Source organism: Pelophylax lessonae, assembly GCF_965119305.1.
Source record: "Pelophylax lessonae genome assembly, chromosome: 3".
In the NCBI taxonomy this organism is placed as follows: Eukaryota; Metazoa; Chordata; class Amphibia; order Anura; family Ranidae; genus Pelophylax; species Pelophylax lessonae.
Genome location: NC_138770.1, coordinates 187,387,524 through 187,415,453, shown reverse-complemented (window position 1 = coordinate 187,415,453; position 27,930 = coordinate 187,387,524). Strand labels below are relative to the sequence as shown.

Genomic DNA, 27,930 nt, shown 5'->3' with positions numbered 1-27,930 from the left:
AAAGCAACGTAGTGCTGAATTGCAAAAAATGGCCTGGTCATTAGGGGGTAAAACCTTTCCGGAGCTGAAGTGGTTAAAGTACCGCAGTGCTGTATTGCAAAAATGGCCTGGTCCCTAGGGGGTAAAACCTTCCAGGGCTGAAGTGGTTAACCACTTGCCGACTGCCTAACGCCGATCTACGTCGGCAGTCAGCCCCTCACAGGCAAAGTGACGTAGGGCTACGTCACTAGCTTGTGAGGGTCTAGGGAGCGAGCGCGCGCCCCCGGAGGCGCGCTCCTGCGTGGTCACAGACCCCCCCCGCGCGTGTGACCGGCGGACCCGATGTCCGCCGGTCACTCTGCGATCGGCGGGGGAGAGGGAGAAAGTCAGGCGGCTTGTGTAAACAAGCTGCCTGTCATTCTCCCCTGTGTATGAAGGATGATCATACGGTTCTACTATGTAGAACCGTTGATCACTCTTCATACATCTGAAGCCACAGCCAATCACAGTAGAAAGCACGCCCCTAGGGACACACACATAGCCCCTCCCTTTCAAAAAAAGTTAACCCCTTCACTACCAGTGTATTTTTACAGTAACAGTGCATATGTATAGCACTGATTACTGTAGAAATGTCACTGGTAACCCCAAAAGTGTCAAAAATGTCAGTCAAGGGTCCGATCTGTCCGCCGCAATGTCGCAGTACCGCAAAAAAAATCGCAGATCGCCGCCATTACGCGTTAAAAAAAAACAACAAAAATGACAAAAATCTTTCCCTTTGTTAGTAAACGCGATAACTTTTGCGCAAACCAATCAAAATACGCTTTTTGTGGGAAAAAAAAGGACGCCAAATTCGTTTAGATACAGCATCGCACGACCGCGCAATTGTCCGTTAAAGTCACTCAGTGCCGAATCGCAAAATACCCCCTGGTCAGGAAGGGGGTAAAATCTTCCGGGGCTTAAGTGGTTAAAGTAACGCAGTGCTGTATCGCAAAAAATGGCCTGGTCGTTAAGGGGGTAAAACCTACCGGTCCAGAAGTGGTTAAACTCACTTAGTGCCTTAAAGCGGTGTCCCCCCACCCTCCAAAAATTAAAAGTCAGCAGCTACACATACTACACATACTATAGCTGCTGACTTTTATTATTAGGACACTTACCTGTCCTGGAATCCAGCGATGTCAGCACCGCAGCCAATGTTTCCGCCGTCTGTCCGGTGATGCCACCGCCATTGCCGGTGTAACGTTAAAAAACCATACCCCGTGAAGAAACCATACCCTCGTCACTTCCTGTGTGAAACAGCTGAGCAGCGCAGCAGTGCGCATGCTCAGAGCCCCGGAGACGTAACTGAACAGCAAAGAAGATCACAAGTGCGCATGCTCAGAGGGTAGGAAATAATCACGGCACTGTGTGAAATGTTATACTTGCGGCGGTATCATTAAAACAGTTCGGCTGCAACATCAAACATCTGCTCTCCTATCCCTGTCACTTCCCTGATCTCCCCTAATAAATATATAAGCGGCGGCGGGTGTATGAGATGTAAATGACGCCTATCTCGGCTCCTTGATCCGCTTTTATATTTATTAGGCGAGATGAGGGAAGTGACGGGAAGGAGCGGAGATGACTGATGTTGCAGTGGAGCTGTTTTAATGTAACGGACGCAAGTGTAAGCACCGTGAGAAATCCATACCCTCCGTAGCTGCACCGGAAGTGACGAGGGTATGGTTTTCTCACGGGTATGGTTTTTTCACGGAACACCGGGAAGGAAACCGGACAGTAAAGCCTTCATGGTCGGGTCCCTATTGCGCTGCGCTCGGTGATTGGCCTGGAAGCAGAGGGAGGAGGAGGGGGCCGAACCTCTGATGTACCTCACCGCGGCGAGGTCCGACGGAAGTAGGGAGAGGGTACCTGTCAAAAACAGGTACCCACTCCCCCCGAAAGGTGCCAAATGTGGCACTGGAGGGGGGGGGGGGGAGACAGATAAGCGGAAGTTCCACTTTTGAGTGGAACTCCGCTTTTAAATGCATTACATTAGCCTCAGAACCTGTGAAATCATATGTGTCCCTGGATTAAAGGGATGAGGTGGCAACCCTAGTTGCCACTTTGCCAGTAGTTTGGAGCAGGTCTTTCTGGGTAAATTAGCCAGCAACACCTGAAAATAAAAGTGCCTTTAGTAAATATGGCGAAAACTAGCAAGCCTGCCAGTAGTAAACATGGCCGCCCTAATTGAAAAGTTTCCTTTGCTGAGCTCCGCCCACTGTAAACATGGCTCCGTTCAGGATGGCTCCGCCTAGGAGAACTCCCCAGCCTCTCCTGAAGAGCATTCTGTCATCCTGAGGATGGGATCGGTCCGGAACGGTTACCGGGAGCGGCTGGTGGTGGCGGTGGATGTGGGCAGCACGATTATTCGGTGTCATGTGTATAACTCCGCCGCCCAGATCTGTGGAAGAGCTGAGGACAAGGTAAGTGCAGGGAGCGCAGCACTGTGTGTGTCATAGATAGCAGTGCAGGCGTGGATCACACAATCTGTCCCCACACCATTTCCAGGGACAGTCCCATCATTGGTCTGGAAGAGAAGCCATGGCAGACATACTCCCACCTTTCCAAGGACAATCCTGGGATGCAGAGGAGGAGGACATGCCCAGGGACAATCCTGGGTTGCAGAGAGGAGGACATGTCCAGGGACAATCCTGGGATGCAGAGAGGAGGACATGCCCAGGGGCAATCCTGGGATGCAGAGGAGGAGGACATGCCCAGGGGCAATCCTGGGATGCAGAGGAGGAGGACATGCCCAGGGGCAATGCTGGGATGCAGAGGGGAGGACATGCCCAGGGGCAATCCTGGGATGCAGAGGAGGAGGACATGTCCAGGGGCAATCCTGGGATGCAGAGGGGAGGACATGCCCAGGGGCAATCCTGGGATGCAGAGGAGGAGGACGTGCCCAGGGGCAATGCTGGGATGCAGAGGGGAGGACATGCCCAGGGGCAATGCTGGGATGCAGAGGGGAGGACATGCCCAGGGGCAATGCTGGGATGCAGAGGGGAGGACATGCCCAGGGGCAATCCTGGGATGCAGCGAGGAGGACGTGCTCAGGGGCAATGCCCAGGGGCAATGCTGGGATGCAGCGGAGAGGACATGCCCAGGGGCAATGCTGGGATGCAGAGGGGAGGACATGCCCAGGGGCAATGCTGGGATGCAGCGAGGAGGACATGCCCAGGGGCAATGCTGGGATGCAGCGAGGAGGACATGCCCAGGGGCAATGCTGGGGTGCAGCGAGGAGGACATGCCCAGGGGCAATGCTGGGATGCAGCGAGGAGGACATGCCCAGGGGCAATGCTGGGATGCAGAGAGGAGGACATGCCCAGGGGCAATCCTGGGATGCAGAGGAAGGGACATGCCCAGGGGCAATCCTGGGATGCAGAGGGAAGGACATGCCCAGGGGCAATCCTGGGATGCAGAGGAGGAGGACGTGCCCAGGGGCAATGCTGGGATGCAGAGGGGAGGACATGCCCAGGGGCAATGCTGGGATGCAGAGGGGAGGACATGCCCAGGGGCAATCCTGGGATGCAGAGGGGAGGACATGCCCAGGGGCAATCCTGGGATGCAGCGAGGAGGACATGCCCAGGGACAATCCTGGGATGCAGAGGGGAGGACGTGCTCAGGGGCAATGCCCAGGGGCAATGCTGGGATGCAGCGGAGAGGACATGCCCAGGGGCAATGCTGGGATGCAGCGGGGAGGACATGCCCAGGGGCAATGCTGGGATGCAGCGAGGAGGACATGCCCAGGGGCAATGCTGGGATGCAGCGAGGAGGACATGCCCAGGGGCAATCCTGGGATGCAGAGAGGAGGACATGCCCAGGGGCAATCCTGGGATGCAGAGAGGAGGACATGCCCAGGGGCAATCCTGGGATGCAGAGAGGAGGACATGCCCAGGGGCAATCCTGGGATGCAGAGAGGAGGACATGCCCAGGGGCAATCCTGGGATGCAGAGGGAAGGACATGCCCAGGGGCAATCCTGGGATGCAGAGGGAAGGACATGCCCAGGGGCAATCCTGGGATGCAGAGGGAAGGACATGCCCAGGGGCAATCCTGGGATGCAGAGGGAAGGACATGCCCAGGGGCAATCCTGGGATGCAGAGGAGGAGGACGTGCCCAGGGGCAATGCTGGGATGCAGAGGGGAGGACATGCCCAGGGGCAATGCTGGGATGCAGAGGGGAGGACATGCCCAGGGGCAATGCTGGGATGCAGAGGGGAGGACATGCCCAGGGGCAATGCTGGGATGCAGAGGGGAGGACATGCCCAGGGGCAATGCTGGGATGCAGAGGGGAGGACATGCCTAGGGGCAATGCTGGGATGCAGAGGGGAGGACATGCCTAGGGGCAATGCTGGGATGCAGAGGGGAGGACATGCCCAGGGGCAATGCTGGGATGCAGAGGGGAGGACATGCCCAGGGGCAATCCTGGGATGCAGCGAGGAGGACATGCCCAGGGACAATCCTGGGATGCAGAGGGGAGGACGTGCTCAGGGGCAATGCCCAGGGGCAATGCTGGGATGCAGCGGAGAGGACATGCCCAGGGGCAATGCTGGGATGCAGCGAGGAGGACATGCCCAGGGGCAATGCTGGGATGCAGAGGGGAGGACATGCCCAGGGGCAATGCTGGGATGCAGAGGGGAGGACATGCCCAGGGGCAATGCTGGGATGCAGAGGGGAGGACATGCCCAGGGGCAATGCTGGGATGCAGAGGGGAGGACATGCCCAGGGGCAATGCTGGGATGCAGAGGGGAGGACATGCCCAGGGGCAATGCTGGGATGCAGAGGGGAGGACATGCCCAGGGGCAATGCTGGGATGCAGAGGGGAGGACATGCCCAGGGGCAATGCTGGGATGCAGAGGGGAGGACATGCCCAGGGGCAATGCTGGGATGCAGCGGGGAGGACATGCCCAGGGGCAATGCTGGGATGCAGCGGGGAGGACATGCCCAGGGGCAATGCTGGGATGCAGCGGGGAGGACATGCCCAGGGGCAATGCTGGGATGCAGCGAGGAGGACATGCCCAGGGACAATCCTGGGATGCAGAGGGGAGGACGTGCTCAGGGGCAATGCCCAGGGGCAATGCTGGGATGCAGCAGAGAGGACATGCCCAGGGGCAATGCTGGGATGCAGAGGGGAGGACGTGCCCAGGGGCAATGCTGGGATGCAGCGAGAAGGACATGCCCAGGGGCAATGCTGGGATGCAGAGGGGAGGACATGCCCAGGGGCAATGCTGGGATGCAGAGGGGAGGACATGCCCAGGGGCAATGCTGGGATGCAGAGGGGAGGACATGCCCAGGGGCAATGCTGGGATGCAGAGGGGAGGACATGCCCAGGGGCAATCCTGGGATGCAGAGGGGAGGACATGCCCAGGGGCAATCCTGGGATGCAGAGGGGAGGACATGCCCAGGGGCAATCCTGGGATGCAGAGGGGAGGACATGCCCAGGGGCAATCCTGGGATGCAGAGGGGAGGACATGCCCAGGGGCAATCCTGGGATGCAGAGGGGAGGACATGCCCAGGGGCAATCCTGGGATGCAGAGGGGAGGACATGCCCAGGGGCAATGCTGGGATGCAGAGGGGAGGACATGCCCAGGGGCAATCCTGGGATGCAGCGAGGACGACATGCCCAGGGGCAATCCTGGGATGCAGCGAGGAGGACATGCCCAGGGACAATCCTGGGATGCAGAGGGGAGGACGTGCTCAGGGGCAATGCCCAGGGGCAATGCTGGGATGCAGCGGAGAGGACATGCCCAGGGGCAATGCTGGGATGCAGAGGGGAGGACGTGCCCAGGGGCAATGCTGGGATGCAGCGAGGAGGACATGCCCAGGGGCAATGCTGGGATGCAGAGGGGAGGACATGCCCAGGGGCAATGCTGGGATGCAGAGGGGAGGACATGCCCAGGGGCAATGCTGGGATGCAGAGGGGAGGACATGCCCAGGGGCAATGCTGGGATGCAGAGGGGAGGACATGCCCAGGGGCAATGCTGGGATGCAGAGGGGAGGACATGCCCAGGGGCAATGCTGGGATGCAGAGGGGAGGACATGCCCAGGGGCAATGCTGGGATGCAGCGGAGAGGACATGCCCAGGGGCAATGCTGGGATGCAGAGGGGAGGACGTGCCCAGGGGCAATGCTGGGATGCAGCGAGAAGGACATGCCCAGGGGCAATGCTGGGATGCAGAGGGGAGGACATGCCCAGGGGCAATGCTGGGATGCAGAGGGGAGGACATGCCCAGGGGCAATGCTGGGATGCAGAGGGGAGGACATGCCCAGGGGCAATGCTGGGATGCAGAGGGGAGGACATGCCCAAGGGCAATGCTGGGATGCAGAGGGGTGGACATGCCCAGGGGCAATCCTGGGATGCAGAGGGGAGGACATGCCCAGGGGCAATCCTGGGATGCAGAGGGGAGGACATGCCCAGGGGCAATCCTGGGATGCAGAGGGGAGGACATGCCCAGGGGCAATCCTGGGATGCAGAGGGGAGGACATGCCCAGGGGCAATGCTGGGATGCAGAGGGGAGGACATGCCCAGGGGCAATCCTGGGATGCAGCGAGGACGACATGCCCAGGGGCAATCCTGGGATGCAGCGAGGAGGACATGCCCAGGGACAATCCTGGGATGCAGAGGGGAGGACGTGCTCAGGGGCAATGCCCAGGGGCAATGCTGGGATGCAGCGGAGAGGACATGCCCAGGGGCAATGCTGGGATGCAGAGGGGAGGACGTGCCCAGGGGCAATGCTGGGATGCAGCGAGGAGGACATGCCCAGGGGCAATGCTGGGATGCAGAGGGGAGGACATGCCCAGGGGCAATGCTGGGATGCAGAGGGGAGGACATGCCCAGGGGCAATGCTGGGATGCAGAGGGTAGGACATGCCCAGGGGCAATGCTGGGATGCAGAGGGGAGGACATGCCCAGGGGCAATGCTGGGATGCAGAGGGGAGGACATGCCCAGGGGCAATGCTGGGATGCAGAGGGGAGGACATGCCCAGGGGCAATGCTGGGATGCAGAGGGGAGGACATGCCCAGGGGCAATGCTGGGATGCAGCGGGGAGGACATGCCCAGGGGCAATGCTGGGATGCAGCGGGGAGGACATGCCCAGGGGCAATGCTGGGATGCAGCGGGGAGGACATGCCCAGGGGCAATGCTGGGATGCAGCGGGGAGGACATGCCCAGGGGCAATGCTGGGATGCAGCGAGGAGGACATGCCCAGGGACAATCCTGGGATGCAGAGGGGAGGACGTGCTCAGGGGCAATGCCCAGGGGCAATGCTGGGATGCAGCGGAGAGGACATGCCCAGGGGCAATGCTGGGATGCAGAGGGGAGGACGTGCCCAGGGGCAATGCTGGGATGCAGCGAGAAGGACATGCCCAGGGGCAATGCTGGGATGCAGAGGGGAGGACATGCCCAGGGGCAATGCTGGGATGCAGAGGGGAGGACATGCCCAGGGGCAATGCTGGGATGCAGAGGGGAGGACATGCCCAGGGGCAATGCTGGGATGCAGAGGGGAGGACATGCCCAGGGGCAATGCTGGGATGCAGAGGGGAGGACATGCCCAAGGGCAATGCTGGGATGCAGAGGGGAGGACATGCCCAGGGGCAATCCTGGGATGCAGAGGGGAGGACATGCCCAGGGGCAATCCTGGGATGCAGAGGGGAGGACATGCCCAGGGGCAATGCTGGGATGCAGAGGGGAGGACATGCCCAGGGGCAATGCTGGGATGCAGAGGGGAGGACATGCCCAGGGGCAATCCTGGGATGCAGCGAGGACGACATGCCCAGGGGCAATCCTGGGATGCAGCGAGGAGGACATGCCCAGGGGCAATCCTGGGATGCAGCGAGGAGGACATGCCCAGGGACAATCCTGGGATGCAGAGGGGAGGACGTGCTCAGGGGCAATGCCCAGGGGCAATGCTGGGATGCAGCGGAGAGGACATGCCCAGGGGCAATGCTGGGATGCAGAGGGGAGGACGTGCCCAGGGGCAATGCTGGGATGCAGCGAGGAGGACATGCCCAGGGGCAATGCTGGGATGCAGAGGGGAGGACATGCCCAGGGGCAATGCTGGGATGCAGAGGGGAGGACATGCCCAGGGGCAATGCTGGGATGCAGAGGGGAGGACATGCCCAGGGGCAATGCTGGGATGCAGAGGGGAGGACATGCCCAGGGGCAATGCTGGGATGCAGAGGGGAGGACATGCCCAGGGGCAATGCTGGGATGCAGAGGGGAGGACATGCCCAGGGGCAATGCTGGGATGCAGAGGGGAGGACATGCCCAGGGGCAATGCTGGGATGCAGCGGGGAGGACATGCCCAGGGACAATGCTGGGATGCAGAGGGGAGGACATGCCCAGGGGCAATGCTGGGATGCAGAGGGGAGGACATGCCCAGGGGCAATGCTGGGATGCAGAGGGGAGGACATGCCCAGGGGCAATGCTGGGATGCAGAGGGGAGGACATGCCCAGGGGCAATGCTGGGATGCAGCGGGGAGGACATGCCCAGGGGCAATGCTGGGATGCAGCGGGGAGGACATGCCCAGGGGCAATGCTGGGAGGCAGCGGGGAGGACATGCCCAGGGGCAATGCTGGGATGCAGAGAGGAGGACATGCCCAGGGGCAATCCTGGGATGCAGAGGGAAGGACATGCCCAGGGGCAATCCTGGGATGCAGAGGGAAGGACATGCCCAGGGGCAATCCTGGGATGCAGAGGGAAGGACATGCCCAGGGGCAATGCTGGGATGCAGAGGAGGAGGACGTGTCCAGGGGCAATGCTGGGATGCAGAGGGGAGGACATGCCCAGGGGCAATGCTGGGATGCAGAGGGGAGGACATGCCCAGGGGCAATGCTGGGATGCAGAGGGGAGGACATGCCCAGGGGCAATGCTGGGATGCAGAGGGGAGGACATGCCCAGGGGCAATGCTGGGATGCAGAGGGGAGGACATGCCTAGGGGCAATGCTGGGATGCAGAGGGGAGGACATGCCTAGGGGCAATCCTGGGATGCAGCGAGGAGGACATGCCCAGGGGCAATCCTGGGATGCAGCGAGGAGGACATGCCCAGGGGCAATCCTGGGATGCAGCGAGGAGGACATGCCCAGGGGCAATGCTGGGATGCAGAGGGGAGGACGTGCTCAGGGGCAATGCCCAGGGGCAATGCTGGGATGCAGCGGAGAGGACATGCCCAGGGGCAATGCTGGGATGCAGAGGGGAGGACGTGCCCAGGGGCAATGCTGGGATGCAGCGAGGAGGACATGCCCAGGGGCAATGCTGGGATGCAGAGGGGAGGACATGCCCAGGGGCAATGCTGGGATGCAGAGGGGAGGACATGCCCAGGGGCAATGCTGGGATGCAGAGGGGAGGACATGCCCAGGGGCAATGCTGGGATGCAGAGGGGAGGACATGCCCAGGGGCAATGCTGGGATGCAGAGGGGAGGACATGCCCAGGGGCAATCCTGGGATGCAGCGAGGACGACATGCCCAGGGGCAATCCTGGGATGCAGCGAGGACGACATGCCCAGGGGCAATCCTGGGATGCAGCGAGGAGGACATGCCCAGGGACAATCCTGGGATGCAGAGGGGAGGACGTGCTCAGGGGCAATGCCCAGGGGCAATGCTGGGATGCAGCGGAGAGGACATGCCCAGGGGCAATGCTGGGATGCAGAGGGGAGGATGTGCCCAGGGGCAATGCTGGGATGCAGCGAGGAGGACATGCCCAGGGGCAATGCTGGGATGCAGAGGGGAGGACATGCCCAGGGGCAATGCTGAGATGCAGAGGGGAGGACATGCCCAGGGGCAATGCTGGGATGCAGAGGGGAGGACATGCCCAGGGGCAATGCTGGGATGCAGAGGGGAGGACATGCCCAGGGGCAATGCTGGGATGCAGAGGGGAGGACATGCCCAGGGGCAATGCTGGGATGCAGAGGGGAGAACATGCCCAGGGGCAATCCTGGGATGCAGCGAGGAGGACATGCCCAGGGGCAATCCTGGGATGCAGCGAGGAGGACATGCCCAGGGGCAATCCTGGGATGCAGCGAGGAGGACATGCCCAGGGACAATCCTGGGATGCAGAGGGGAGGACGTGCTCAGGGGCAATGCCCAGGGGCAATGCTGGGATGCAGCGGAGAGGACATGCCCAGGGGCAATGCTGGGATGCAGAGGGGAGGACGTGCCCAGGGGCAATGCTGGGATGCAGCGAGGAGGACATGCCCAGGGGCAATGCTGGGATGCAGAGGGGAGGACATGCCCAGGGGCAATGCTGGGATGCAGAGGGGAGGACATGCCCAGGGGCAATGCTGGGATGCAGAGGGGAGGACATGCCCAGGGGCAATGCTGGGATGCAGCGGGGAGGACATGCCCAGGGGCAATGCTGGGATGCAGCGAGGAGGACATGCTCCCACCTCCCCAGGGACAATCCTGGGATGCAGCGAGGAGGACATGCTCCCACCTCCCCAGGGACAATCCCGGGATGCAGAGAGGAGGCCATGCTTCCACCTCTCCAGGGACAATCCTGGGATGCAGAGAGGAGGCCATGCTCCCACCTCCCAGGGACAATCCCGGGATGCAGAGAGGACATGCTTCCACCTCCCCAGGGAAAATTCCTGGGATGCAGAGAGGAGGCCATGCTTCCACCTTTCCAAGGACAATCCTGGGATGCAGAGAGGAGGCCATGCTCCCACCTCCCAGGGACAATCCCGGGATGCAGAGAGGAGGCCATGCTCCCACCTCCCAGGGTCAATCCCGGGATGCAGAGAGGAGGCCATGCTCCCACCTCCCAGGGACAATCCCGGGATGCAGAGAGGAGGACATGCTTCCACCTCCCAGGGTCAATCCCGGGATGCAGAGAGGAGGCCATGCTCCCACCTCCCAGGGACAATCCCGGGATGCAGAGAGGAGGCCATGCTCCCACCTCCCAGGGTCAATCCCGGGATGCAGAGAGGAGGCCATGCTCCCACCTCCCAGGGACAATCCCGGGATGCAGAGAGGAGGCCATGCTCCCACCTCCCAGGGTCAATCCCGGGATGCAGAGAGGAGGCCATGCTCCCACCTCCCAGGGACAATCCCGGGATGCAGAGAGGAGGACATGCTTCCACCTCCCAGGGACAATCCCGGGATGCAGAGAGGACGACATGCTCCCACCTCCCCAGGGACAATCCCGGGATGCAGAGAGGAGGCCATGCTCTCACCTCCCAGGGACAATCCTGGGATGCAGAGAGGAGGCCATGCTCCCACCTCCCAGGGACAATCCCGGGATGCAGAGAGGAGGACATGCTTCCACCTCCCAGGGACAATCCCGGGATGCAGAGAGGACGACATGCTCCCACCTCCCCAGGGACAATCCCGGGATGCAGAGAGGAGGCCATGCTCCCACCTCCCCAGGGACAATCCCGGGATGCAGAGAGGAGGCCATGCTCCCACCTCCCAGGGACAATCCTGGGATGCAGAGAGGACGACATGCTCCCACCTCCCCAGGGACAATCCTGGGATGCAGAGAGGATGGCCATGCCATATTTCTCACTGATTTGTGTTGTAGAGTTACATTGTTCCAGCCTGGAGCTGACTATACCGGATTGGTTGCTGGAGGTGACAGTCAGTGTAGTAGTCGGTGCTACTACTGTGATCTTTAATAAAAATAAATTTAAAAAAAAAACACCTTCCATGGGCGCCTCCCCCAGCCCTCTTAAGCTTAATCCCCATCTCCATCATGTGCTCTGCTCGAGAGCAATAGTGCACTCTTGCTCCTCACGGGACTCAGATGCAGTCAATTGGCTCCTGCTGCTGTACATCAAATTCAGTGAGGAGTTGGTGGGGCTCAGCCCCACCATGTGTGTCATTAGACACATACAGTGCAGCTCAGGATCGAGCCTGCATGAGTGCCCCATTGGCAGGTGGCTTGCTATGGGGGCACTGGGAAGGGAGGAGGAACAGTGTGCCAGCCGGGGACCCCCCAAAAGAGGGGGTTCGGGTCCGCTCTGTGCAAAATCATTGCACAAAGCAGGTAAGTATAACATAACGTTCATTATTAAAATAATAAACCTTTACAATCACGTTCACCTTTCATCATATGTAGATTTCTTTGCAGTATAAATGTGAAAAAGTAACCTATGAGACAATTGGGAAGGGGGGATTCAGTAAAGTAGTCACAACGTTTTTTGGCGGTATGGCTCCTTTAAAACAGCCTGCACTTAATTCAGAAAAGCCTTGCAAAAGTTTCATCAAGCTTTTTGCTAGATTCAGGTATTTCCTATTACAGCCACCTATAGAATCTGTTGCTGTGCATTACCACCAGTTTGCAAACAATTTGTCCATGTCCAGAGTGGGGCATTTTTCCCAAGTCGTCTTCTAGGACGGCCTAACATGGTAGGTGGGCTCCTCCCACCAGGAAACACATGATGCATTTTTCAAGAATGGTCTCTGCACCCCCTCAGGTCCTCATTTTTTTGTGTGTTCTCCGGCTGGGACAGACACATCTCCTGTTTTTGTTCTTATATCCAAGCTGTCTGACGAGGTGCATTTTTGTGCTGGGAAGATATGAATATAGCAGCTTCTTGCATAGGGCTCCACTGTTGCTATGAAGCTTGTAGCCACTGGCGTCATAGCAACGGATGGCTAATGCCTAGCTGCATTCAGCTGCCAGCCAGGAGATTCTCTGGTCCTCAGCTGAAAGTAAACTAAGGCACAGGGATGGTGGCTGTAGTGTTTTTTTTTAGGTCCATCATGTCCTTCTGTATTAGTCTCCCAGAAAAAGAAATAAATAAAGAATTGGCCAGTGAAGTCTGAGCAGAGCAGCTATTTAAAGTGTGAGAGAGTCTGTATTTACATGATCTGGTTATATGAACATCCTTCACATGCCTGGGACACGTGGGTACATATCACCTTACTTCATTATTAATGAAGGACAAAACGTAGGTGGTCAATAAACATGCTATATAGTGATCTGGTACAATGAAATGATCCCTAATATAGTTCAAACAAATCATTTCAGGTGTCCATGGGATTTTTCTTTTAGAGGTGCATTAAAATCAAAGTGTGAAGACAAGCTTTTTTATTCTACATAACAATATGTTAATATTGTATCAAACGACCTTTAAAAACACAAGCTGATTCACTACAGGCAATGTATAACTGTATTTGCGGATCTTGATCAGACAAATGTGTGTCTTTGGGGCACCTGCTTGGCAGTACTGGGAATTTCCTGCCTAATCTTGGTCTGATCATGGGCTGTGCGTTATCTGCTGCCATTCGTTTGTTGTCCTGTTGGCGTGCCATTAGTCCCTCCCACAATTCAAGGGGCAGACACCTGATGAAGTAAATGAATGTTCGCAAAATGCGTAGAGCTCCTTTGATGCGCTTTTTATTTTGTATATCCAATTGGCACTTTGTGAAAACTCTACAAATTTGTCTTTGATCAAGATCTGCAAATACGATTATAAATCGTCTATAGAGAGACATTTTTAATATTCTTATGTAGAATAAACCTTTTATCTATACATTTTGTATTTTTGATGTGTGTCAGAAAAAAATCCCATGGGCCCCTGAAATGATTTGTTTGCAGTAAATGTAGGTGGTCCGTGTGCGGAGTGCAGGTGGGGACACAGTCTTGGTAATTTGCCTTGTACAATCCAGTGCACGCCCACACAGTGAGAGTTATTTGTCAGGTGCAGTGAACCCATTAGCACAACTGGAGATACACTATATTACCAAAAGTATTGGGACGCCTGCCTTTACATGCACATGAACTTTAATGGCATTCCAATCTTAGTCTGTAGGGTTCAATATTGAGTTTGCCCACCCTTTGCAGCTATAACAGCTTCATCTCTTCTGGGAAGGCTGTCCACAAGGTTTAGGAGTGTGTCTTTGGGATGATTTAGAGTGGAGGCCATCTCGTCAACATCAGTGCTTGACCTCACAAATGCGCTTCTGGAAAATCGCCCAAATTACCAGGACTGTGTCCCCACCTGCACTCAGCACACGGACCACCTACATTTACTGCAAACAAATAATTTCAGGGGCCCATGGGATTTTTTTTCTGACACACATCAAAAATACAAAATGTTTAGATAAAAGGTTTATTCTACATAAGAATATTAAAAATGTCTCTCTATAGACTAGGGATGCACCGAATGTTCGACAACCGAAATTATTCGGCCAAAAATAGCAAAAAAAGCACTTTCGGTGTTCGGCCGAATAAGTAAAAAGGCCGAATAAATTTGTGCCGAACAATGACGTTTTTAATGATGCGGATGGTGGGTCGGTAAGCCCAGATTGCGGGTCCCCGACCGGCGACCCGCCATCCCCAAGCATCACTGTAAACGTAGCCGGAGGCACTACAGGAAGCAGAGCGGATGCTTCCTGTATAGCCGCTTAGCGCCGGGGTCTGTCACAGGCGGAGTGATACCAAATGTACTCCGCCTCCGCCTGTGACACGGCACAGGAGCCATACAGCAAACATCGACTCTGCAGATGGGAGGGAGGGAGGTAAGGAGAGACATGAGAGGACAGAGACATGTGAGGACAAGAGAGAGAGACACGTGAGGACAAGAGAGAGAGACACGTGAGGACAAGAGAGAGAGACACGTAAGGACAAGAGAGAGAGACACGTGAGGACAAGAGAGAGAGAGACACGTGAGGACAAGAGAGAGAGAGACACGTGAGGACAAGAGAGAGAGACACGTGAGGACAAGAGAGAGAGAGACACGTGAGGACAAGAGAGAGAGAGACACGTGAGGACAAGAGAGAGAGAGACACGTGAGGACAAGAGAGAGAGAGACACGTGAGGACAAGAGAGAGAGAGACACGTGAGGACAAGAGAGAGAGAGACACGTGAGGACAAGAGAGAGAGAGAGAGACACGTGAGGACAAGAGAGAGAGAGAGAGAGACACGTGAGGACAAGAGAGAGAGAGAGAGACACGTGAGGACAAGAGAGAGAGAGAAAGACATGAGAGGACAAGAGAGAGAGAGAAATACATGAGAGGACAAGAGAGAGAGAGAAAGACATGAGAGGACAAGAGAGAGAGAGAAAGACATGAGAGGACAAGAGAGAGAGAGAAAGACATGAGAGAGAGAGAGAGAGAGATATGAGGACGAGAGAGAGAGAGACATGAGGACGAGAGAGAGAGAGACATGAGGACGAGAGAGAGAGAGACATGAGGACGAGAGAGAGAGAGAGACATGAGGACAAGAGAGAGAGAGAGAGAGACATGAGGACAAGAGAGAGAGAGAGAGAGAGACATGAGGACAAGAGAGAGAGAGAGAGAGACATGAGGACAAGAGAGAGAGAGACATGAGGACAAGAGAGAGAGAGACATGAGGACAAGAGAGCGAGAGACATGAGAGGACAAGAGAGAGTGAGAGGACAAGAGAGAGAGAAATGCGAAACACCGCGTTCGGTATTCGGCCTTCGGCCAAGCATTTCATTATTATTCGGCTTCGGCCAAGAATTTCATTTCGGTGCATCCCTACTATAGACGATTTATAATCGTATTTGCAGATCTTGATCAAAGACAAGGTTCACTGAACCCATCAAAAACAGTCCTCAGAACTTTAAAACTCCCAGTATATACACTATACAGGTCCCTCTAAAAAAATTAGCATATTGTGATAAAGTTCATTATTTTCTGTAATGTACTGATAAACATTAGACTTTCATATATTTTAGATTCATTACACACAACTGAAGTAGCGCAAGCCTTTTATAGTTTTAATATTGATGATTTTGGCATACAGCTCATGAAAAACCAAAATTCCTATCTCAAAAAATTAGCATATCATGAAAAGGTTCTCCAAACAAGCTATTAATCTAATCATCTGGATCAACTAATTAACTCTAAACACCTGCAAAAGATTCCTGAGGCTTTTAAAAACTCCCAGCCTGGTTCATTACTCAAAACCGCAATCATGGGTAAGACTGCCGACCTGACTGCTGTCCAGAAGGCCATCATTGACACCCTCAAGCAAGAGGGTAAGACACAGAAAGAAATTTCTGAACGAATAGGCTGTTCCCAGAGTGCTGTATCAAGGCACCTCAGTGGGAAGTCTGTGGGAAGGAAAAAGTGTGGCAGAAAACGCTGCACAACGAGAAGAGGTGACCGGACCCTGAGGAAGATTGTGGAGAAGGACCGATTCCAAACCTTGGGGGACCTGCGGAAGCAGTGGGACTGAGTCTGGAGTAGAAACATCTAGAGCCACCGTGTGCAGGAAATGGGCTACAGGTGCCGCATTCCCTAGGTCAAGCCACTTTTGAACCAGAAACAGCGGCAGAAGCGCCTGACCTGGGCTACAGAGAAGCAGCACTGGACTGTTGCTCAGTGGTCCAAAGTACTTTTTTCGGGTGAAAGCAAATTTTGCATGTCATTCGGAAATCAAGGTGCCAGAGTCTGGAGGAAGACTGGAGAGAGGGAAATGCCAAGATGCCTGAAGTCCAGTGTCAAGTACCCACAGTCAGTGATGGTCTGGGGTGCCATGTCAGCTGCTGGTGTTGGTCCACTGTGTTTTATCAAGGGCAGGGTCAATGCAGCTAGCTATCAGATTTTGGAGCACTTCATGCTTCCATCTGCTGAAAAGCTTTATGGAGATGAAGATTTCATTTTTCAGTACGACCTGGCACCTGCTCACAGTGCCAAAACCACTAGTAAATGGTTTACTGACCATGGTATTACTGTGCCCAATTGGCCTGCCAACTCTCCTGACCTGAACCCCATAGAGAATCTGTGGGATGTTGTGAAGAGAAAGTTTAGAGACACAAGACCCAACACTCTGGATGAGCTCAAGGCCGCTATCGAAGCATCCTGGGCCTCCATAACACCTCAGCAGTGCCACAGGCTGATTGCCTCCATGCCACGCCGCATTGAAGCAGTCATTTCTGCAAAAGGATTCCCGACCAAGTATTGAGTTCATAACTGAACATAATTATTTGAAGGTTGACTTTTTTTGTATTAAAAACACTTTTTTTTTATTGGTCGGATGAAATATGCTAATTTTTTGAGATAGGAATTTTGGTTTTTCATGAGCTGTATGCCAAAATCATCAATATTAAAACAATAAAAGGTTTGCACTACTTCAGTTGTGTGTAATGAATCTAAAATATATGAAAGTCTAACGTTTATCAGTACATTACAGAAAATAATGAACTTTATCACAATATGCTAATTTTTTGAGACGGACCTGTATAGTGTATATACTGGGAGTTTTAAGGTTCTGAGGACTGTTTTTGATGGGTTCAGTGAACCTTATAACCAGCGGGGTGGACGCCGACCCAGCAGAGCTGATGCGAACTTACTCTTCGTAAATCGGGCACTTTGTGTGTCCTTGTAATCCTTCTTATGAGTAGTTGTGCTGCACATTTACTGCTCATTGGCCGACTTAATCTGGCTGTTCTATGAAATGTAAACGATTGGTTTAGATGGAGAAACACATAATCTATACACACTGATGTAGACCTAAATACCAGTTTCATCCACATTGCCTTCCAACTTAATTATATATTTGTGACCACAATACAGAATGCTGGTAAGAAATAAGAAGTTTTGTTCTCGCCTGAATTTCTCACAGAGCTTTAGAAGCTTTATTGATCAATGGAATCTAAAGCCGGCTTTGTGTCGTCATGTTTTTGCAATCTTGTATAATGTTACTGAGTGTTTATTCCCATCTTTTTGTGTGGTCAGTGGGCTTTGTGTCATGTTTTGCAATCTTGTATAATGTTACTGAGAGTGTTTATTCCCATCTTTTTGTGGGGTCAGTAGGCTTTACCCCCCCCCCCCCCACATTCCTATCACAGATATGATTTTATTTCTGAGATTCTGGTCTGCACTCTGCCAGTCCTGTTCAGTTATTGGTGAGCCTTGTAGCTAAAGGACCTGTTCTTTGCCAGATCAAGCTGGTTGCAGAGACCAGCCCTGTGCGTCCTTTACGGTTCAGTCACCTGTGATGTCATTTTCAGGGTACAAAGATATATATATATATATATATATATATATATATATATATATATATATATATATATATATATACGAAAAGAGGTTTGTACAGGAAGTCCTGCTTTGAGCTGTAGTAAAGTTTTCACACTATATCACCACCAAGCAGGCTCCAAGCTGGGCCTGGTGGGACTGACTTGAAGAAGGCAGTTGACAATTGGTCAAATCCACTTCTTTGCTGGTTGTAATTCCAAGACTAAGGATAGGAGACTTAAGGCCTACTAATGCCACTGTACACAAACTCTACTAGCTCCCAGTAGATTGTGCCCTTAAATACCATAACAAAGGTCTCACTGTTAGATGGATGGAAAAATAGTTTGTACTTTTTACATACGTTTTTCTGAACAATTTTGTAATATTGAGAAACCCTTAAAATAACATTTAGGTTTCAGGCAACCCCTGTTAATAATAACCATATCTACCGCTCACTGTACATTTGTGTGAACAGTAAGTCGATTATATTGAAATGCATAAAACTTAGTAAATTGTTTATGAACTGACTATCATATGTCAGCTGCACCACTTCCCTACATGTAGTTCAAACCTTTGCTAATGGCAAATTGACCTTTTAGGTGCTACTCAAATAGATTCACACAAGTCAGGTTCATCCATAACATACTGCCCTATCATGCCCCATCGGTCATCCTTTCGCAATCTTGTACCATAAAGGAAACTTTTGCAGTCTCTGGTCACGGTGACCTCCTTAACTGATGGAGTCCCACTGCCTATTACCAATTGTAAGAATAAATAAAACAAAAGATACTGTGGCACACTTGGCGTATGTGACACCCAGTAATAAAAATGAAATGACATGATCCTTGTGATGGCCAGAAAAGATGGATACATTAAAAATTGTAGTGCTCCCTCACCCTGGCCTTCAGCGGGAGAAGGGCCCCTTTTGCACTGGCGGTCAGCAAGTATACTTAAATTAGTGGTCCATGGGAAGAATGCTCCCTTACTGATAGCTACAAAGATGAATGGTGTCAGTGGTTGCTTGTCTGAGAGGTGGGAATTACTCATTGCTCAAGGAACCCCAGGCAACCTCTGGAGGAACCCTGTCTGAGGAAGGCTCTTCTACATTATGGAGAGATGGATGTGACATTTGCCTATATAATGGCTGTGGCAGCAGGTGTATCTTGGACCTCTGGTTGAAATCACTCATCGCCAGGGTCCCAGAGATTAGAAAAAGAAGCCAGCACGTGATTACATTTGCAAGAAACCACTGAAACGAAACCTGAAATATCCATTTGGCTGAAGTTGGCTTTTGAATTTATTGTCTTAACGAATAATGACTTTATTGTTTGCATATTATACAGCGGTAGTTCTATTTTTTTTTTTTTTTTTTCCCAGCGGTAGTTCTATATGTACATCTGCACATTACCTTGAAGACATTCCTCTAGTCTAGATATGATGTGGCAAGGTAGTATTTTACTGCTACAAGATCATGATAGATAGGGCTGGGGTTTTGCGGTTGGTTGTGTGTTAAGTGCATGTGTATGAAATGAGACCCAGTATCTACTGAAAAAGGTATGTTCATCAACACAGCACTTAATCTGGCCATAGACCTGTATAAATTTACTTGATCATTCATTGAAAAGAAACGATAATTAGTTTGTCTTTAAGTGACAACAATTATATGAAAACTTGTTTTATGCACATGCGCCCGATAAGCGTGTCTCAATTATAAAAATCTAAAGAACTGACTATTCGGAAGATGAAAGAGTGACTTCAGATCATCAAAAGTTTTAAGTCCCCGTGATTGATAATATCCGCTAAGATTTTAATCCCATATCTCATCCAAACCACTGGGTCAGGGTAGGAATAGAAATGAGGGAGAGATGGGTTCTTCCATAAGGGGGCACTTGGAGAGATAGGAAAGGGCCCATCAAAGGTAGTACTATGGAATATTTGCCAGGCACGTAGCACCGACCTCATAAATGCTGTCTGGGTATGAGAGATCTGCTCCCCCTATGTACCATATGCGCCAAAGCCTCGTAGGAACCAACTACAGCAGTTTCCAGCGCAATAGCCGCATCATCTAGAGGACCCCTTAGCTATCTGTGTGCAAAATTCCAACAGCCCTGCCAAGAAGTATTTATAGAAGTCAGGGACTGCCAGACCCCCCTCCCTCCATGGCTGTTGTATCTGCAATTTAATCCTAGGAATACCCCCCCCCCCCCCACCATAAGAAGTTTTGAGATTGCACTATGAAAGGAGTTAAAGGGCCTTGGGGATCCAAACTGGAGAATTCCGGGTCAAGTAAAGGAGCAGAGGCAAGAATTTCATTTTTATCAGATTAATTCTCCCAAGCAACAAGAGGGGAATACTCTTCCAGGCACCAAGGCGCTGCTTAAGATGCAATAAAAGTGGGGAAATATTTAATCTAATGAAATCCATAACGGAATTAGTGATAAGAAGTCCAAAATATTTATCCTGCGTCACCCACTATCACGTACCTGGAGATGAGCCTGACACTGTGAGGAAGGCCTCCCTTGCGCCTCTGACTCAGGACCCCTGATAGTGCAGACAGGGGACACCTGAGTGTAGAGTAGCACGAGCGACTGGAGACTTGCTTGGAGTGGACGATGGCTACTGGTGAAGGTTGCCAGAGAAGTCCGATGAGCAGGGTGTTGAGCAGGCAGCAGGTGCTGGAAGCAGGGGTTCCTGGGTAACAGGAGGAGCTTCCTATGCAGGATGGATGGATCTGGAAATGACAGAAGCGTGGTAAGACAAGCCGGGTCAGGAGCCAATCGGTAACGTAGAAGCCAGTAGGAGTAGACAGGAAGAGAGGTCACGGGGCAAGCCAAGGTCGGTGCAGGTGGAGATCAGAGAATCGTCCGGACAAGCCGGGTCTGGAACTTGGGAACAAGATGCAGGTTAACAGGTATCCAAGGCTGAAGACAAAGCAGCACTAGAGCAGTGCAATGGCTGGGTTAAAATAATCCCTTTGGCACCAATGTCTAACGTACGTTCGAGTACCCGTCGCTTTCATGGGCATAAAGCCAGTTTGATCTGGGGACACCAGGAGATGAAGAATTTTTGACAATCTGGTGGCTAAAATTTTAGTCAAAATCTTTAGGTCCATATTGAGGAGGGAGATGGGTCTGTATGAGGCACAGTGCAGTAGGTCCTTACCTAATTTTGCTAAAAGAACTATGTGAGCTTCATAAAGACTGTGGAATGCTCTTCGCACGAAAACATTCCTGATATAGATGTAGAAGCTTAGGGGCCATCTCCTCTGCATAATGCTTGTACCACTCCGCCGGAAGCCCATCGGGACCTGGGGCATTATTATTATGGAATGAACCAATTGCCGCAAGCACTTCCTCAGAGGTAAACGGAGCATCCATCATAGCTCTGGATTGATCCGACAGAACCTGGAGGGATATATCATCCAAAAAATTTGCCAGATCAGAATGGTCCACATCAGGCAGAGGAGCATATAAAGTGCGGTAAAATTCCACAAATGCCCAAAGGACCCCCTCGGCTGAGGATTGAAGGGTCCCCCCAAGGGAGTATACAGTAGGAATAACCGTAGGAGCTCTATCATCTGCTGTCAACAGAGCCAACAACTTGCCATTTTTGTCACCCTTCTCAAAAAGGCTTTCCATCCGTTTTTGGGCAATACATTGTGTCAAGTTAGAGAACTGCAGAGAGACCTCCCTCCTAGCCTGTCGCAAAGATGCCAATGACTCCACTGAGGGGTCATCAACATGAGCTTGAGCACATGCCACCTCTCTCTCCTGCAATAGTTTAATGGCAGTCTGCTGACTGACTCTAGCAGCCTTAACCACTTAAGCCCCGGAAGATTTTACCCCCATTCCGACCAGGGGGTATTTTGCGATTCGGCACTGCGTGACTTTAACGGACAATTGCGCAGTCGTGCGACGCTGTACCTAAACAAATTTGGCGTCCTTTTTTTCCCACAAACGGAGCTTTCTTTTGGTGGTATTTGATCACCTGTGCGATTTTTTTTTTTTTTTTTTTTTTTTTTGATCACGCGCTATAAACAAAAAAAGAGCGTCAATTTTGCAAAAATAGCAATATTTTTCACATTTTTTTTTTATATGAAATTCCCCCAAAAAAAAATGTAAAAATCTAAATTTTTCTAACATTTTCGGCCAATTTGTTTTATGCTACCTATGTTTGGTAAAAAAAATCGCAAAAAGCGTATTTTGATTGGTTTGCGCAAAAGTTATCGCGTTTACTAACAAAGGGAAAGATTTTTGTCATTTTTGTTGTTATTTTTTTAACGCGTAATGGCGGCGATCTGCGATTTTTTTTTTTTTTTTTTTTTTTTTTTTTTTTTTTTTTTTTTGCGGTACTGCGACATTGGAGCGGACAGATCGGACCCTTGACTGACATTTGTGACACTTTTGGGGTTACCAGTGACATTTCTACAGTGATCAGTGCTATACATATGCACTGTTACTGTAAAAATACACTGGTAGTGAAGGGGTTAAGTTTATTTGGGAGGGAGGCGCTGTGTGTGTCCCTAGGGGCGTGCTTTCTACTGTGATTGGCTGTGGCTTGAGCTGTAAGGACACTGATCAACGGATCTACATACTAGATCCGTGTGATCAGTGTCTTTACAGCGAGGAGAATGACAGGTGGCTTGTTTACACAAGCTGCCTGACATTCTCCCTCTCCCCCGCCGATCGCCAAGTGATCGGCGGACATCGGGTCCGCTGGTCACACGCGCGGGGGGGTCCGTGACCACGCGGGAGCGCGCCTCCGGGGGCGCGCGCTCGCTCCCTAGACCCTCACAAGCTAGTGACGTAGCCCTACGTCACTTTGCCTGTGAGGGGCTGACTGCCGACGTAGATCGGCGTTAGGCAGTCGGCAAGTGGTTAATGGCCAAAATATATTCTCCCCTAATAACTGCTTTAAATGCGTCCCAGAAAATCTGGGAAGTGGAGGAGTCATCATTGACTGGCCAGTACATAGCAAAACGTGCCGTCACTACTGGTTCAACCTCAGACTCCTTCACAAAGCCAGGTTGAAGGCGCCAGGTGCGAGCGGCCCAGGGACAAGGTAATGACCAGATAACGTGAAGAGGAGTGTGATCTGATATACCTGCGGTGAGATACATGGCATCCTTTACCCAGGGTAACGGAGATGAGCTAGCAAAGGCCATATCAATCCTTGACGAGGAGTGAAAGGTACCTGATAAATAAGAATACGATCTCTGCGCGGGGTGTCTCGATCTCCAGGTCTCAGTAAGCGCAGCTGAGTCAGCCCAGTGTCGGAGATCTTGGTTTGGTACCCTGTTGGGGTTAGATGTATCTATGACCCATCGAAGATATTATTGAAATCACCAGCTATCAAAAATGTAATGGGAAGAAAGAAGGTCAACTTATCCAAAATTTTGTAGAGGACATCTTTGCAAAATGGAGGAGGCACATAGACCTTAATTACCGCTATCGTGTGAGCCTCAATTTTAAGGATAACCGCCACATATCTCCCCTCAGGATTCAAAAGTTATTTTGAGAAAAAAAGCTTTTTAACCCCTTCTCTCTAAACTCAGAAATTATCAGCCTTTTCCAACCAGGTTGCCTTCACATATCTTCAGGGGTGCCATGGAAAATGCCTAAAATGTGTATACAAGACAGTGGGTGGATCAAGCCTGCTTTTTAGTTACACAAAGCCACAGGTTTCATTGTGCACCATTACAACCTTCTAGTCGCTGGTGTCATAGCAACCCTGTCCCTTTCCATCAGCTCTGGGGTCCCAGCTGAGTGAGGGAATCTTTACAATGGGGTGCCTCCAGATTCTGCAGCATTTTAAAGGGTCCCTTGACTGTAAAAAGGTTGAGGAACACGGTTATAGATTATTATTTGTACCCATTTATTGCCATAAAACTGAACGCATGTTCCCAAATCTGCAAATTCTGAACAAATTTCTAAAGGTCTATGGCCAGCTTTAGTCAACACAGCACAGCGTTATGACTGCTGGGGGCCATCATGAGTATGGCTTCGCCTAGCATAAAGAGGGCCGTGACATGCATGCGCAGGATGAACAGGACTGGCAGGGATGCTTTTGGAAAATAGGCTGTGCAGATCTTGGTGGAGCGACACAGTATAGGTCAGTAAAACTGGGATAAAGATAAGTTTTGGACCAAGTGGACTGCGTTTGGAGGTAGAGGCCTACTAGTAAAGGACAACTTGTACCAAAGCTTCAGTTGTCCTTTGTTAGGAGAGAAATGGAGGATGCCACTTCTACTACTTCATCTCCAAACTATGCAGGCTGTTATGTTTACTTTCTGGCTTCAATAATTTGTGTCTCGTAGCTGAAACAAGTTTGCAAGTAAGAATGTGGTATTACAAATGTGCACTGCAGCGATCCGCACTGAACTGAGGCGAAGTGAACCATCCCCCAGGCCACCTCTTTCTATGGGTCCTTGGCATGGTCTGGAGTGCTCACACTGTGCAAATGAAGCCGAAATAAAGGGAGGAACCATGCTCGACACTGGTAAAATGCCTAGTAGGGAATTCAAAAAAGCTGCTGTGCCATTTTTCTGGCGTTTGCCGCTCTTGTTAAAGTATTGTGCCAAATTCATGAAGCCTTTGTGACACTTTTGGTTTTGACAGTGACTTGTGAACCAAATTTAGGTAGTTCTAAAATGTGCCACTTTTACATTGTGTCGCATTGAATGCATCAAATGTAAAAATGGAGCTAATTAAGGCCAACTCTCTTTTGGCATACAGAGAGAAAAGTCTCTCTTGTACATCCTAAAGATGGCGCAGCATGAGCCAAATTCAAGTACAAGTTCCAGACAGTGTGAGCTGGGGAACTGGTAGCAGGTACAAAACTCCCTGGGGTAAGCAGTCTCTTAGGCACAGATACCAAATCCAAGAAGGTAGTGACAAACAGTGCAATGTTTGTGATATATACAAGTGCTGTACAGTGTCTCAGGAAAAACAAACAGGAGCATAAATAGCAAAACAAAAACCTAGCTATGTCTCGGCATGAACTACAAAATATACAGGTCCGAACTACCAGGCTGAGCAAGCCTACAACTTTCCAGCTTCCACATGTACAGCTAAGGCCCATTTTATAGCTAAACATTCCTTTTCTATGATGGCATACTTTTCTCTCAAGCTAATTAGGCTCTCTGCTTAGGTACACCACAGGGTGTTCTTCCCCATTGTGTACCTGTGACAATACTGCCCCAATGCCAACATCAGGCACATCCGTCTGAACCAAAAAATCCTTGGAAAAATCAGGGGACTACAACACTGGTTGTGCACAAGGGGCCTTCTTCAAGGTTTGGAAAGACTCTTCTGCTTCTGGGGACCGTTTTACCATTATGGAGTCTTTCCCTTTTGTAAGGTCAGTCAGTGGAGCCGCTAAAGTGGCAAAATTCGGGATGAACGTTCTATAGTATCCTGTGATATCCAGAAATACTCTGACCTGCTTCTTGTTTACCAGATGTGGCCACTCTTGGATGGCTTCTTCTTCAATTGGGGTTTTAGGACTCCTCAACCAATAGTGTTGGCCAAATACCTGGCTTCCTCTAAACCAATTGTGCACTTTTTTTTGGATTCGCCGTAAAACCTTCCTTGAAAAGGGAATCCAAGACTGCCTGGACCCGGGACAAGTGAGACTCCCAGTCAGTGCTATGTATCACAAGGTCGTCGGTGATAGGCTGCTGCATATTGGTGGTGAGGTCTTAGGGTCCTGTCCATGGCCCTCTGAAATGTCCCATGGGCAGTTTGCAACCCAAAAGGCATATTTTTTGTACTGAAACAAACCCTCAGGGGTCAAAAATGCAGTCTTTTCTTTGGTGCTATCAGTCAGGGGAATTTTCCAATATCCTTTGGTCAAGTTCAAAGTGGTCAGATTGGCTTTGCCAAGTTGGTCTATAAGTTTGTCTACTCTGGGCATTGGGTACGTGTCAAATATTGTCACTGAATTAAGTTTCCTGAAGTCATTGCAAAACATCCAAGTACCGTCCGGTTTTGGGACTAACACAATGGGACTAGACAGTCACTTTTGGACTCCTCAATAACATCTAGCTCCAGCATTCTTTTGACTTCGTCACTGATGTCCTTTCTCCTAGCGTCAGGAATTGGGTATGGCTTGAGTTTGACACGTATTCCAGTTTCAGTAACAATATCCTGCTAAACCACTGAGGTTGAGCCTGGTAACTCTCTGTTCCTTATCAGGAACTCTGTAGCTTCCTGCCATTGGGAACGAGACAGTGTGTCTGGAATTGTAACTTCAGGTACCAGAACGGACTAAGTACTCCCTGGAGTTACAGGCGCAAAGTTTGCAGCTAATGCCAGCCTATCCTTCCAGGGCTTTAACGGGTTCAGATGATATATCTGCTTAGGCTTTCTTTTTCCTGGTTAATATACATTGTAATTCACCTCCCCAACTAATTTAAAGGGACCCTGCCACTTAGCCAAGAACTTGCTTTCAAGTTTCAACAGTGGGGGAACTAAGACCAGGACCCTTTCACCAGGTATACTTTGTTGGGCTTCTTGGGCCTGAACTAAGTGTTCCTTTACCATGGGCATTATCGTTGCAATTCTGTCCTGTATCTGAGCAATATGCTAAATTACACTTTTGTGAGGTGTCTGCTCCCCCTCCCAGGTTTCCTTGGCAATGTCTAAGAGTCCCCACGGGTGTCTTCCCATAGAGCAACTCAAATGGAGAGTACCCCATAGAGGACTGGGGAACCTCCCTGTTGGCAAACATCAAGTATGGAAGGAAGAAGTCCCAGTTTTTTTACATCCTTGTCAACAACCTTTTTCAACATACTCTTTAATGTTTTATTAAAGCGTTCCTCCAAGCCATTAGTTTTAGGGTGGTACACGGAGGTTCGCAACTGTGTCCCCGAAAACAATTTGCACAACTCTAGTTACTCGTAACATGAATGGGGTGCCTTGCTCTGTAAGGGTCTCCTTTAGGGACCCCAATGTGACTGAACATCATAAACCACTCCTTGGCAATGTTTTTAGCAAATGTGTTACGTAAAGGGACTGCCTCGAGATAACGGGTAGCATAGTCCATAATCACAAGAATGTGCTGATGGCATCGGGCAGACTTGGGCAGTGGACCCACAAGGACCATGGCAATCCTCTCAGGGGACTTCAATAATGGGTAATTGCACTAAAGGACTTCGAAAGTGGGGCAGGGGTGCAGACATTTTATATACAGGGCAGGTTTGACAATTTTCACACACTTTTTTAGTGGTTTTCTCCACACCCAAATGACCTCCCAGCAAGTGTCCATGGGCAAATTCTAGTACCACCCTTCTGTACGATTTAGGGACCACCAACTGCTGAACAATTTCATCGTTTTTATAGGCCTTCCTCAGTTTCCCACCATAACAGAGCAAGGAAAACCTGGGGATTCCTCAGAGGAGTCACCTGGACCCACCCTTTCTGTGCTGGCCAGGGAAACTGGCTCCGTCTCTGATTCAGCTACTGTGACTGGAGTCTGGATGATCCCACAGTTCCCAAATATTTGGGGAAATCCCTGCTGGTTATGGCCCCATACACTAAGTGGGGTACAACTCCGACCAGACGAGTCACAGTACCTATGCCAGATTGAAACGTGACCATAACTATAGGATACTCCCGGATATTCCCACGTACAAAAAACACAAACTTTCAGCATGCGAATTCACAGGCTTATCCATATTGGCGTTTAATCAAAGTAATCAAACTTCCTGAGTCCAGCTAGGGCATAATAGGCTTATTATTAGCAGTCATTTGACACACGTGTTTACCCAGACTTGGAGCTGCAGACTATGAAACAGCAGTAAACCCAGACTGCCGCCTGAAAGATAAGTCATGTTACATAGGTTCATCTGTCAATGGACAATTTGCTGCAACATGCCCCAGTTCCTGACAACGAAAACACTTAACATTTATCCAGTTAGGTTTGCGAACAGGCCCTGGCTTTCCTTGTTTGGGACCCCAATCTTCAGACCTGGCACCAATAAAGCTCCCCCT

The 27,930-nt window shown here is 51.3% G+C and overlaps 1 protein-coding gene across 1 annotated transcript in view; it reads left to right on the top strand.

Moving 5' to 3' along the window:
• The first annotated feature begins 2,196 nt into the window (after nt 1-2,196).
• The window catches only part of GK5 (glycerol kinase 5), a 110,860-nt gene continuing 85,126 nt past the window's right edge, over nt 2,197-27,930 (top strand). The window contains exon 1 of the mRNA XM_082248902.1: nt 2,197-2,435. Coding sequence (XP_082105028.1) covers nt 2,313-2,435 — 123 coding nt within the window. The 5' untranslated portion in view covers nt 2,197-2,312. The remainder of the gene's footprint in view (nt 2,436-27,930) is intronic.